This window comes from Mytilus galloprovincialis, chromosome 4 (assembly GCF_965363235.1).
Source record: "Mytilus galloprovincialis chromosome 4, xbMytGall1.hap1.1, whole genome shotgun sequence".
Classification (NCBI taxonomy): domain Eukaryota; kingdom Metazoa; phylum Mollusca; class Bivalvia; order Mytilida; family Mytilidae; genus Mytilus; species Mytilus galloprovincialis.
In genome coordinates this window covers 28,340,916-28,353,935 of record NC_134841.1, presented here as the reverse complement: position 1 = coordinate 28,353,935, position 13,020 = coordinate 28,340,916, and the positions used below count along the sequence as shown (strand labels likewise).

The following is a 13,020-nucleotide window of genomic DNA, read 5'->3' as shown; positions in this document are numbered from 1 at the left end:
TTGAGCCAACTGTTAATTTGTAACACATTCAAATGTAAAATCACAAAAAAAACTGAACTCCAGGGAAAATTCTAAACGGAAAGAACCTAATCAAATGGCAAAATCAAAAGGACAAACACATCAAACGAATGGATAACAACTTTCATATTCCTGACTTGGTACAGGCATGTTCTTGTGTAGAAAATGGTGTTTTCACCCTGGTTTTATAATCAGATAAACCTCAGTATTACAGTCGCATCAAATTCCATTATATTGACAACTATGTTTTGAACTAAACAAACAGACATAATAAGTAAAATTGTCAAAACTAGGAGTACAGCAGCCAACATTTTGTTATAATCTTAATCACTATAAAAACAAACAAATATCGTTGCTAAGCTTTCAAAAATGTGACAAATGGCAATTTTTTCAAAAAAAGATTCTCTTTAACAGGCTTTGAAAATTTTGAAATTTTGTTTAAAATATACGCTTCCAAAATGTTGTATGTTAACTACCAGTTTTTTATTCACAAAGTCATTTTACAACTATTTACAAGCTAACATACTACATTTTGGAACCAAACTTTACAAACCATTCAGATTGGCTATTTTGTCACATGTCTTATTTCAATTGGTTTGAGTGGTCTGAATGTGTGATATTTTGGAATATCAGAGATTTCCTCCCTACAAGCTGGTTGGTGTGAAAACGTAATTTTTGCAAAAAAAGTCATATACAACATTTTGGAAACCCAGCGACGATATGTAACAATGGAGCACAAACAGGCATATAGACAAAACACATTAGCAAAATTGAAAGAAAAAAATTTTACAATAACATAATAAAGTCAGGAAAAACTCTGACGAAATTTTTCACCTCAAAGTTTTTTGGACGGACAGACGGACGAAGAGACGAAGATAAAAGCTAACAATCATAAATCAAAGGAAGATATATAGCATCATGACCAAAAGAAAACGGACGACGAGACAAAGTTTAGTTTTTGCCGAAACTGATAGCTTCTTGTTTAGTCGTATCGTTATCCCTTTTGCGGTTTTGTGGCGTGAGAGCAGAACATATCTTATGGTTACATATTGTTATTTATTTCGAACATGTAGATACATAATTGTAAAATTTTAATGAAGTGTAATATGAATTTTTGAATGTTTTGATTAAGTTACCTACCATGCAGTGTGTACAAAATTGTGAAATTCCAATTGGCTATTCTATAAATTGATGATGACCAGCGAAGGTCGTAACAGACAATTTTTCCATTACCAACGATATTTGTTCCGGTTTCAATCGGAAAACCTAAATAAGTACATAAAAAAGATAGACACAATAGAACTTTTTTTTATAGTTCGCTTTGTTCATTCGCCGAATTAGTTCACATTCAATGAGGATCGAGGTTGAAAGCTTGAAATATCAACTTGCAGAAAACTAAATAACATATATATATTTTCACTTCAAAACATTTGACCGGATTTTTTTTACTTGTCGGGTCACTCGGTTGAAACAAATGATATCTTATTCTGACTCATCAGTGGCGGTCAAATCAAAACAGTTCATTTAATAAGTTGAAAAGCATTTACAACCAAATTTCTAAAATATTGTGCCAAAACGGCTGCTGCAATCCTGGAACTCTAAGAAAACGTGAAAGATTTCCGCTGCTATTTTTGCTAAATGGGTACCATATTGGTATAAAGTGTAATTTGGTTACTGTGACTTTCTACGTGATCAAACTCGATTCCAGTGAATACTCCATTTGTTAATATATACTGTGAACGTTTCGTGTATATTCAAATATATTGAACTATGCTGACTGACATGCATATGGTCAAATCATAAAAAATACAAATTTTTCAGTCTCTACGAAAACTTGTAAGATTTCCGCTGCTGTTTTTGCTAAATTGGTGCAATATGGGTACTCGGTGCAATATGTGGGTAATATGACTTTATATATGATCAAAATCGATCAAAGTCCGGGTTGAGTACTCATACCACATAGTCTAGTCTAACCTAGTCTGTTTCCCGGCCGTTATTGAAATTCTTGACAATATTTGTATATTCCGAAGGCATACTGAATGTTTTACGGAGGGGACCAACCTAAGTCTAACCTTATGTATAAGTGCCCCTCAGTAATTGTTGTTTTAATTTAAAACCATAACAAAAATAGGAACAACTTACAACATATTTTTTCAAAGTTTACCATTCCGGATAGTCAGTTGTTATGAAGGAGGTTGATCTGCTTGGGATGATTCGGGGGAATTTAGGAACTAAGTATGCTGGCCTGGTAATAACAGTCAAACAATAAAAGCTAAATAAAATGATAAGAGTAAGAGAATAGTATATTTCAGATGATCAATAACATTGAGAATGGAAATGGGGAATGTGTCAAAGAGACAACAACCCGACCAAATAAAAAACAACAGCAGAGGGTCACCAACAGGTCTTCAATGTAGCGAGAAATTCCCGCACCCGGAGGCGTCCTTCAGCTGGCCCCTGATCAAATATATACTAGTCCAGTGATAATGAACGCCATACTAATTTCCAAATTGTACACAAGAAACTAAAATTAAAATAATACAAGACTAACAAAGGCCAGAGGGTCCTGACTTGGGACAGGCGCAAAAATGCGGCGGGGTTAAACATGTTTGTGAGATCTCAACCCTCCCCCTATACCTCTAACCAATGTAGAAAAGTAAACGTATAACAATACGCACATTAAAATTCAGTTCAAGAGAAGTCCGAGTCTGATGTCAGAAGATGTAACCAAAGAAAATAAACAAAATGACAATAATACATAAATAACAACAGACTACTAGCAGTTAACTGACATGCCAGCTCCAGACTTCAATAAAACTCAGATTATTTGTGATTTCATATTGTCGAAAACTGCAGTTCGTGCATAATATTTATAAAATGTTAGTTTTTCGTCGGATAGAGTCCAAACTTTCTATAAAAGAGATTATCGGATCATGAGATAATCTTCCTGAAATTTAGATTCATTGAAAATTTGTTAAAGTATTGAGTCCAATATATTTCAGCGAGCGACATTTGACAAATTTCAATTACAAGACTGATTTTTTTGTATAGACATATTAAAAGTATCAGCTGCTCGACACAATATAAAGTCTTTTTGAACTGGTCGTCGAATAAGATGAAAAGCATCTACAACCAAATTTCAAAAAATGTTGTGCCAAAACGGCTGCGGCAATCCTGACTTTGAAAATCTTAAGTGATTGGAATAATCTAACATATTTACTAAAATTGAACATATATTTAAAAAACGGGAAAAAATGCTGACTACTGGGATGGAGATATCTTCGAGGACGAAAAGTTCAAAGCAGCGACATAGAACCATTGGTTGTTAAAACTCATCCACGATATTATGCTTATAATTTGGTATGTAAGTTGAGCGTGTTATCTTCAAAAGACTCATCAGCTGCGCTCGTTTTAAACAGTTGGAATGCAAACTTAAAGGTTGAGAACATTTCATATAAAAAATTCGGAAAAAGAGTCTGCCAATTTAATACTGCTAAGGCAATCAATTTCTTTCGTAGAAAACCCTACGGCTTTTGAATAATTCAACATTTAAAAAAAGTAAAACAAACATATATCATTTATACAACTTTAAATAACTAAAATTGAGAATGGAAATGGGGAATGTGTCAAACCTTTATTAGTCGATAATGTATTTTCAGTCTTTCGATGAAGTAAAACATATTCCTGTATAGTAATCAAGGTTACCGGCGCTAGATTACGATGAATTAGCGTGTACTCTCATATGACGATTCAGATTACCAGATTGTGAAAATCTTAAAAGGCAAAGTTTACATTGGTATGGTTTTTCTCCGCTATGAATTCTTAAATGCTTTGTTAACGTTGAGCTGTCAGAAAATGCTTTCTTACACAAGCGACACCGGTACGGTCGTTCACCAGAATGAGTGCGCATGTGTGTTGTTACGGATGAACTCTGGGAAAATCTCCGATCACACATTGGACACCTGAAAGGTTTTTCTCCGCTATGTGTTCGTACATGTGCTGTTAGGTTAGCAGCTTGTGAAAATGACTTGCTGCAAGTTGAACATTTATACGGTTTCTCCCCAGAGTGAGTTCGTAGATGTGTTTTCAAAGTACTTGGTCTGGCATAAGTCTTACCGCAAATTCTACACAAATTCACTTTATTTGAATCCGCTTGTAAATTTACTGCACTGAGATGACTGCTGGTTAATTTCAACCTCTTCCAGTGAGACACGGCACAAAATCGTGATGCTTTGCATGAATCACCTGATCGGTAGAGGAAGTTCTTTGAGTCTGAACTTGGAATATGTCTTACTTCTGAAGTAAATGAATACGGTTGAGGATAGGAATGATTTTGTAAACTGTTGTATTGAGGCGACACTGGACCCATATTATATTGAGGCTGCTGATATTGAGGAACATATTTTCCAGGAGATGTCTGTTGATTGCCTTGCCACTGTTGTTGTACATTGTATTGGTTATTTGGTATCCCGTGGGGAACTCCAACATTCATACTCATCGAAACATTAACACTCATTGATGGAAATACATTGGCCTGATTTTGAAAACTTTCTCCTGGATATTGAAACACACCATATTGAGGCCCTGGCGGTGGCGAGTACATGTTTTGACGATACTGATTACCAGGGCTCATATATGAAACATGTTGTGGATGCTGAAAACTGTTTGGTGTTGGTGAACATTGATTAATATGCACAGAAGGTGACATTCGACCTGAGTAGGATGGGCATACAACTGTGTGTTTTAGTGACAGCAAAGCATCAGCGATATCTTGAGGCGATTTCTCCTTTAGTACGGAATAATCTCTGAAAAGAAAAAAAACTTATAATTCAATTTATTCATTGAAAGATCATATATCTATGATAATTATGTTTAACTTCGCTTCAAAGAGATATTAATTTTATAATATTGACCCCTAAATAAACAGTTTTATCTTTTCAAATCCTGTAATATTCCCCGCATTAAGTTTTACCCATGTGCGCCCGTCCGTATGTACATACATCACGAATTTGGTTTTCTTTCTCAAACTTTTAAATTAGTTTGCCACAATCAAATGTTATAAAACTTATACGCAATGCTTATTATCATCGTTCTTGAGTAATGTCCCTTTATAAAAGGGGACAAAATTGAACACCTTGCCGTTTATTCACATGGACACATTCTGTGTTCATTGTTGTGTTATTTTTTTTTTGTCCTGATGTGTATTTTTTAAATAGATTTAAGAATTTTGAACATCGGTTAAATACTGTCACGTTGGATTTACATACAGATTTTTAGAAAAGTAAACTAAGAATGAAAGTTTAAATCTGAAGTCAGCGTTGTTATATTAAAAATGCTGATGTTAATGAATGCGCATTGAAAGGGGTATCTTAAAATATCTATTTTGTTAGTTGCCTTAATGCTAGGAATTCAATGTATAAAGGGAATTTGTAGAGGACAAACCTCAAATTAAACTTCATCGTTATCTGATATATTAATGACTTGTGAAACTAGAGGCTCTCAAGAGCCTGTGTCGCTCACCTTGGTGCATATTAAACAATGGACACAGATAAATTCACGACGAAATTGTGTTTTGGTGATCGTGATGTGTGTGTAGATCTTACTTTACTGTACATTCTTGTTGCTACAATTATCTCTATCTATAACGAACTTGGTCCAGTAATTACAGTGGAAAATATATTCTAAAAATTTACAAGAATTTACAAAAATTTATGAAAATTGTTAAAAAATTACTATAAAGGGCAATAACTCCTTAAGGGGTAAACTGACAAATTTTGGTCATTTGACTTATTTGTAGATCTTACTTTGCTGAACATTATTGCTGTTTACAGTTTATCTCTATCTATTATAATATTCAAGATAATAACCAAAAACTGCAAAATTTCCTTAAACTTACTAATTCTGGGGCAGCAACCCAACAACAGGTTGACCGATTTGTCTGAAAATTTCAGGACAGATAGATCTTGACCTAATCGATTATTTTCCCTTGACAGATTTGCTCTAAATGCTTTGGTTTTAGAGTTATAAGCCAAAAACTGCAATTTACCCCTATGTTCTATTTTTAGCCATGGCGGCCATCTTAGTTGGTTGGCAGAGTCACACCACACATTTTTTAAACTAGATACTCCAATGATAATTGTGGCCAAGTTTGGATTAATTTGGTCCAGTAGTTTCAGAGGAGAAGATTTTTGTAAAAGCTAACGACGGACGACGGACGACGGACGCAAAGTGATGGGAAAAGCTCACTTGGCCCTTTGGGCCAGGTGAGCTATAAAGAGGCAGAAAATACAAAAGGGATGATTAAAAAATCATAAAATGTCCAAGAAAAAAAGATATTACCATGAAATAAAACTAAGAAAGGACATGCAAAACAGTCCCAAACACTTACCAGAAAACTTAACAATGAGTAACACAACCCCAATTATAAAAGGGGCTGTAGATAATTCCTGCTCTATAAGTGATGCACGTTGTGTTACTCAAGACAAGACAACTTTCTGTTATTTTTACCATGAGCTCTGTTTAGACTATTTCGGTTCTATTATATTCTTGGCTTTAGACCATTCGGCGTTAAGCGTTCCTGGTAAAGTTAAAAAAATTCAAGTGAAAGGACATCATCTGTTTAGCGGAATGTGATGTTAATGGACAATAGTTGCTTCTTTTGTTTTTCCTGAGAGACTTCTGTAAAAAGGTAGACCAGAAAAGGAATACCCATATGAATATCAATTGTCTGTTGGAAAACACATCGTCCTAGCGTCACAGATGTGTTGTCAAGAAAGACATTAGGCATCAAAAGGTCATTGTGTTCAATATAATAACTTTTTTTAATGAAAAACAGTTATCAGATGCAATTGGGATATATATATTTTTAAACCAAACGGCTTTTACCACAAAACATGTTCATAGTTTTAAAACAAAATCGCTTTTAATTATTTAAATAAAATTAACTACATGTTCCTAATACAGAATTATTTGAACAGGGTTGTTTTCCTATAGATTATTTGATTGTAAACGAATTTGTAAAATATATAGTCTTATATGTGCAAAAAGTACTGACTTACCATTAAAAGTTCCAATCAATACCATGTACTGAGTCTGATATTAAACACGTCAGAAACACATATTAACAAGTTATAAATAAAGGAAATCAAGACTTATTTCTTTACATAGTCATTGAAGTTTATTTTATTATCACCGAAAAATGACAGTAACTAGACACAAATCAAACAAGTTTAAAATATAATGATGGTCACTTTCGTGTTAATTAAAATACGAATTAGTAAAAAACAAACATCAAATGAATGTAGTAGACCCATCTTACTGTTTATATTAAGCATATAAACTTTGACACCTTTGTATAACATTGATATTTATTTAACAAACTAACCATAGTATATGAAAGTTGATATGATGTTTGATTTAAACAATGTTGAGACAAGTTTGATGTTTGACAACTACTGTCACCTTTAGAACGCCTTTTTGCGTCGTAAACTTATTTTATATACAGAAAATATCTCTCTAAAATTCCTAGTGGACTACTGCAAGTCAAAATTTCTGCACTATGCAACATATAAAAATTGTCCAGAAGGTCCTTTATCGAACTTTGATTGATTTGAGTTACCTTACAGAACCGATCTTTCTTTGTTATCGTCCTGAATAATGATGATATATTTATCACTGGAAATTAAACAACTAATCTAAAACTTTTGTAACGTCTACATATTTTTTTCTTTTTTGAATATAATATTATTATTTAACAGTAAGGTAGTATTAAAACTGTGTTCACACAATTCATGATAATGTAAATAGAAGAGATTTATAAAAGATATTAAAGAACAAACTTTATAATTCTCTACGCAATAAAAACTTATCTATACTATTAAACGAGAAGACCTCATTTTGTGTGTTGCTTCTCTTCCTTCCACGATTTATTAATCACCATGCCTCTATGTTCTATAGGTAACATGCATAGTCGCATTTGTCATCTATTCTTATGATTATTCAGATTGAGTTATTTTTGGAGAAAAACGACAAAAAAGGAGTCCGGATATTGATTCCGTCATCAGACTGACTTTTAGTCATAGATAAGACTTCCGGTTTAAAACAACTAATCGTATGATAGATAACAAAAATCGAAAAATAAATAAGCCAATCAGAGCGTTCTCCATATCATGATGTTTAGATCGCAAGAACCACAAATATTATACCTCCTTAGAGAGGACAATTATTTTACGCGTTTTATCTACATGTAAACTACGATTATGCTACTTCAATATATAGATCCTCTCTGTATTTTGTCTACTGTCTTCTTTGAAATGTTTACTATTTAAGGGGTCATACCAGTTGCATGTATATTAAAATAAGTAAAACATGTGGAAACAAGAATGTGTTCAATGTACAATGATGCCACCTCGGCACTATATTTACTAAGTTTCGAGTTGATTGGATTTCAACTTCATCAAAAACTACCTCGACCAAAAACTTTCACCTGAAGCGGGACAGACGGACGGACGGACGTCACGAACGAACGAACGAACGCACGGATGTACAGACTAGAAAACATAATGCACATAAATGAGCATAAAAATTTATTGTTGAAAGTGAAAGTAGTGATTTGGCGAAAATGAAAGTAGGATAGAGATTAGAGGGAGACAAGACCTTTTTCGGGACTTCGGGATCGGTTGTTTTTAAGCTCGAGATCTGGGGATTGCCGGGAATATATTTTTCGATTTCGGTATTTCGGGATATGAATTTCTTTAAATTCTGCATCTCAGGATTTCATGTTTTTAAGACCCGGATTTCGGGATCAGGACTTCTCCGACCCTCCCATCCCTCAAATTAGCCTTCGTCGGCCTTAGTCATTTATACAAGATTCGTATCCCACCATTTGCATGTTAATAAGGCTCTCAAAAGAAAAAGCACTGATGGATCTGATTGTCCTAGAAGCATATTTTATTAGACTAATAATGGTCTATACATTGTATATAAGTAGTTACCTTTATTTCATGTTTGAAGCGGTGCAAATTTTTAATTTAATTTGACTTTTACCAAAAGATGCCTCAAGTTGTAGCAAAGGAGAAGAATAATTGTGGTCTGAGGCCAGAAACACGAAAATAGTTGAATTTAACAGAAAGGAAACAAATATCGAACTTTGGAAAAAGGGAGAGGGCTTTTGATACTGGCTTTTCTGAAATTCTCCAGGATACATAATTATCTTTTACAAACATAATCCTACAACCGTTCACAAGCTGAATATGCCCGCGATTTCGCGGGTGTGTTCTAGTATATATAATAAGTGTAACGTTAGGGTACCCAAATTGCACCTATTTTGACGTTTTTTACGCCTACGTTTATTTTAGATTTTTAAACAAAAGTGTCCATTCTGTGTTTATTTTGTAGACGTATCCTTATTTACTATACAGTTACATCAATTTAATTTTGAATCCATATCAAATCACAGAAAAAATATTTCTGTTTTAATGAGTACCAAAATTGCATATATGCTTAAATTCACATCCGTAAGAATCGAAAAACAGATTTCTTGTTTTATTTCCACAAATATTTAGAACAATTTTACAATAGTCCATGTTTACTAATAATTGTTTAAGAAATGGAAGCTTGTAACATATTTTATCTGTTTATTTTTGAAAGTTGACTTTTGTAGACGTTTACTTAGATTTTACTTTTACTTTTACAGTGAATACTCCATCTTTTTATATATTCTGTGAACATTTAAATATATGGTTTACTATGCTGAAAGACGTGCAAAAAACACAAATTGTTTAGTCTTCAAGAAAACTTGTAAGATTTCTGTTGCTATTTTTGCTAAATGGGTACACAATTATGACTTGGACGGAGAGTTGAACCATTGACACCCATATCAAATCTTCTTATATCTATTTGGGTACTCGGTGCAATATTTGGGTACTGTGACTTTATATCTGATAAAAACTGATCAAACTCGAGAGTCAGGGTTGAGTACTCATAACACAAAGTCTAGTTTATCCCATATGGGTATAAGTGACAGTCGGTAATTGTCGCTTCAATTAAAAACAATAATAAAAGAAGAAGAACTGCAGACTATCAACATATTCTTTCAAAGGTTTACATTCCGGATAGCCAGTTGTTGTAAAAGATGTTGATCTGCCTTGGGGATATTTCGGGTTTAAAGGGGCGGGGGCATTTTGTAAAAAGAGTGATTTGGTTTTTCGTCGACCAACCATTTATAAATTAGAACGCGGACCATAAGATTATCTTCCTGAAATTTGGCTTTATTGAAAATTGCTTAAAGTATTTGTATCCTATATACTTCAACGAAAAGAAATGATTTTGCCGAAAAAAAAATCTTGTTTTGCAAAATTGGTTTTTTCTTTTGTTTTATTTGTATATTCATATTCAAAATATCAGCTGCTCGACGCAATGTATAGCCTACGCTCAATCGACAAAAAGCTTCAAAAAGTGACTCGTAGCTGATATTTTACGATATCTATTTATCGGTACGTAACACACGAAATGCAATGGTTAACTCCATATCCATAATTATGATTTATTTCTATCGCAGTCTATGCGTATATGTTTATTACCGTCTTTGGAGAAAACTTATTAATAACTAAAATTATTTTGCAATTCTCTATCACGTTTTTTTTTATGCAATGCAGAAAAAAATGTTACTGGTATATTTTATTTTCTGGCTTAAAATATGTATCATTTCATAAAAAGTATAAAATTGAACTGAAATTAATTGCAGTTAGAATTCAACAATTTCTAAGAGTTATGTCGACACGCCGATTTGTAAAAAGTGTAGTTTGGTCAATGGTTGATTTTGAATTTTTGTATCATCTTAGGTGAGTTATTTGTCAAAAAGATACCAATTAAGTTTTCGGTATCTTGTACATTTTATTTCCCTGTTTAATGGAAATATGTGGAAGTTTTTAAATACGACTGAATTAATGTTTTATTTATAAATTGCTGAATATTCCGAATTATTCCAAACTACATCCGCTTCTGTGTGGACTACAGGAAATTAAATGCAATTACGCGCAAAGACGCCTATCCATTTCCCGCATTGACGAGTCACTATTTTCACTTTATTCCATATTGATAAAATATTTGTAGGTTTTTCTATATGAATGGGATTTTGAATAAAAAAGCATATTCACCTGCGGAAAAGGATATTCACCGCGCAAAACGTCGCGTGCTTTTACGTGTATAATTTTGGTAAAAAACGTTTGATGTACAATTGTTTTTGGTAAATATTTTCCATTACATTCATTTCTCTCGGAATATGGAATAAAACATTTACTGTCTTTTGTTTCGGTAAATATGTGGTTTAATTGACTTTTGAAAAACTGATATTCACTTCGGCCGTTGGCCTTAGTGAATATCAGTTTTTCAAAAGTCAATAAAACCACACATTTACCTCATCAAAAGACAGTAATTGTATAATATTCACGTGTTAAAGGGTCTGTGTTTAAAACTGTAGGAATGTGGTATAATATCAAATAATTATCCTATGGTTATTGAATAGTAACGAAAGTTCGCTAACAGAAATATATGAAAAATTTATCAAACAAGCCGAAGGAACATGCATTTTATTATGATATTGTTTAAAAACAGTTTGTGTATAATTTGGGGGTTAGAGTTCCGTAGACTAAATATGAACCGTTTTTCGAAAATGTCTTCAACTAAAAAAAGGGTAAAGGCTGGAAAATGGAGAAATCAATTCCTTTATACCAATTCCATAACATGGGGATGACTTTGTGTAAATAACACTTACTTGTAAACTGGAGCACATGGTGATATATTGAAGATACTAGGGACTTGGTCGACTTCTATAGTGGCTACTGGGTACGTATTAACACTGACTTCTACAGGAGATTTGTTGTATTCCATACAGAATGGTTTGGTTTCCTGTGGTGTAGCACTTCTCCAGCCATCGTTACTATTTACATTGTTACAACTATAGGAATCAGGATGTTCAGGAAACATCTATATATAAAAAAAAAACAAAGTCTAAATCAAAGTAACGGCTCACCGAACGAGAAATAAATATCACAAAACTGTCATTGGTTAAAATAGTTTTTTTTCAAATCCATGGATTTACAATATCCAATTCATAAACAAATATCCCTGACGTCTTTTAGGATGATGATAAAATGTAGATAAATTGTACATTAATTCCAAAAATGGATAGTAGTACGAGCTTGAGACAAAAGGATAAATGTACTTGTAGTTTGCAAAGATTTTTGTCCTAAACTTGCATTGAAGCGAGAGTTCTTTTCTCCCTCTTGAAGTCCTTACTGAGAATTTGAGATAACAACCAGTAATAAAAGTGTTGTTTCTTTTTGTGTTATATTTGTGCATGTACTGATTTTGTGTCTTGGATGAAAACCTCATATCCTTTCTTTTCCATTATAAATATGTAATACCAGAACTGACATTTTATACATGTATATAAGACTAAAATATGGAATTATGGAAATGGGGAATATGTCAAAGAGATGACAACCCGACCAAAGAGCAGAAAACAGCCGATGGCCACCAATGGGTATTCTGTACTGCAAAAATCCCGCACCTAGAACCTTGCTTCAGCTGACCCCTAAACAAAAATGTGTACTAGTTCAGTGATAATGGACGTCAAACTCATTTCCGAAATGTATAAAAGAAACTAAAATTGTATACTAACGGAAGGAGAAAACGTTTGTCAAACTATTAAATATTAGATAAGTTTTGATTACAGGAATTGTAAATGTATTGCAAATCAACTGTTAAATTATTTAATTATTTATTCTCTTTGTTGAATTTTATAAAGGAGTAAATTGATTGATGCAATCTAGTACCGTTTTTTCATAACAGTAATTTTGGCGAAATTGAAACATACGAGTTGCCTGAATAGCAGTTTTTTATACTAATTACATATAACTTTGCGTGAAAATGAAAAGAAAGGTACACTTTTGCTTTTCAGTATAAATTCCAGTAACTGAATAATTCGGATAAGTAGTGAAG

At 33.0% G+C, this 13,020-nt stretch overlaps 1 protein-coding gene across 1 annotated transcript; it reads right to left on the bottom strand.

Moving 5' to 3' along the window:
• Window positions 1–3,640: 3,640 nt before the first annotated feature.
• LOC143071779 (uncharacterized) lies at window positions 3,641–11,999 on the bottom strand. Its single transcript, XM_076246352.1, has 2 exons — window positions 11,792–11,999; window positions 3,641–4,823 (listed from the first exon to the last, which is right to left on the bottom strand). Exons 1-2 carry the CDS (start codon window positions 11,905–11,907, stop codon window positions 3,734–3,736), a joined length of 1,206 nt encoding a protein of 401 aa, XP_076102467.1. The 5' UTR covers window positions 11,908–11,999; the 3' UTR covers window positions 3,641–3,733.
• Window positions 12,000–13,020: the final 1,021 nt, after the last annotated feature.

Excerpts from the sequence above, each read along its gene's own strand:
- LOC143071779 (XM_076246352.1), bottom strand. The coding sequence starts at position 11,907 with ATGGAATACAACAAATCTCCTGTAGAAGTCAGTGTTAATACGTACCCA. Across the intron at positions 4,824-11,791 it reads CCATGTGCTCCAGTTTACAA|AGATTATTCCGTACTAAAGG; the intron begins GTAAGTGTTATT and ends TTTTCTTTTCAG.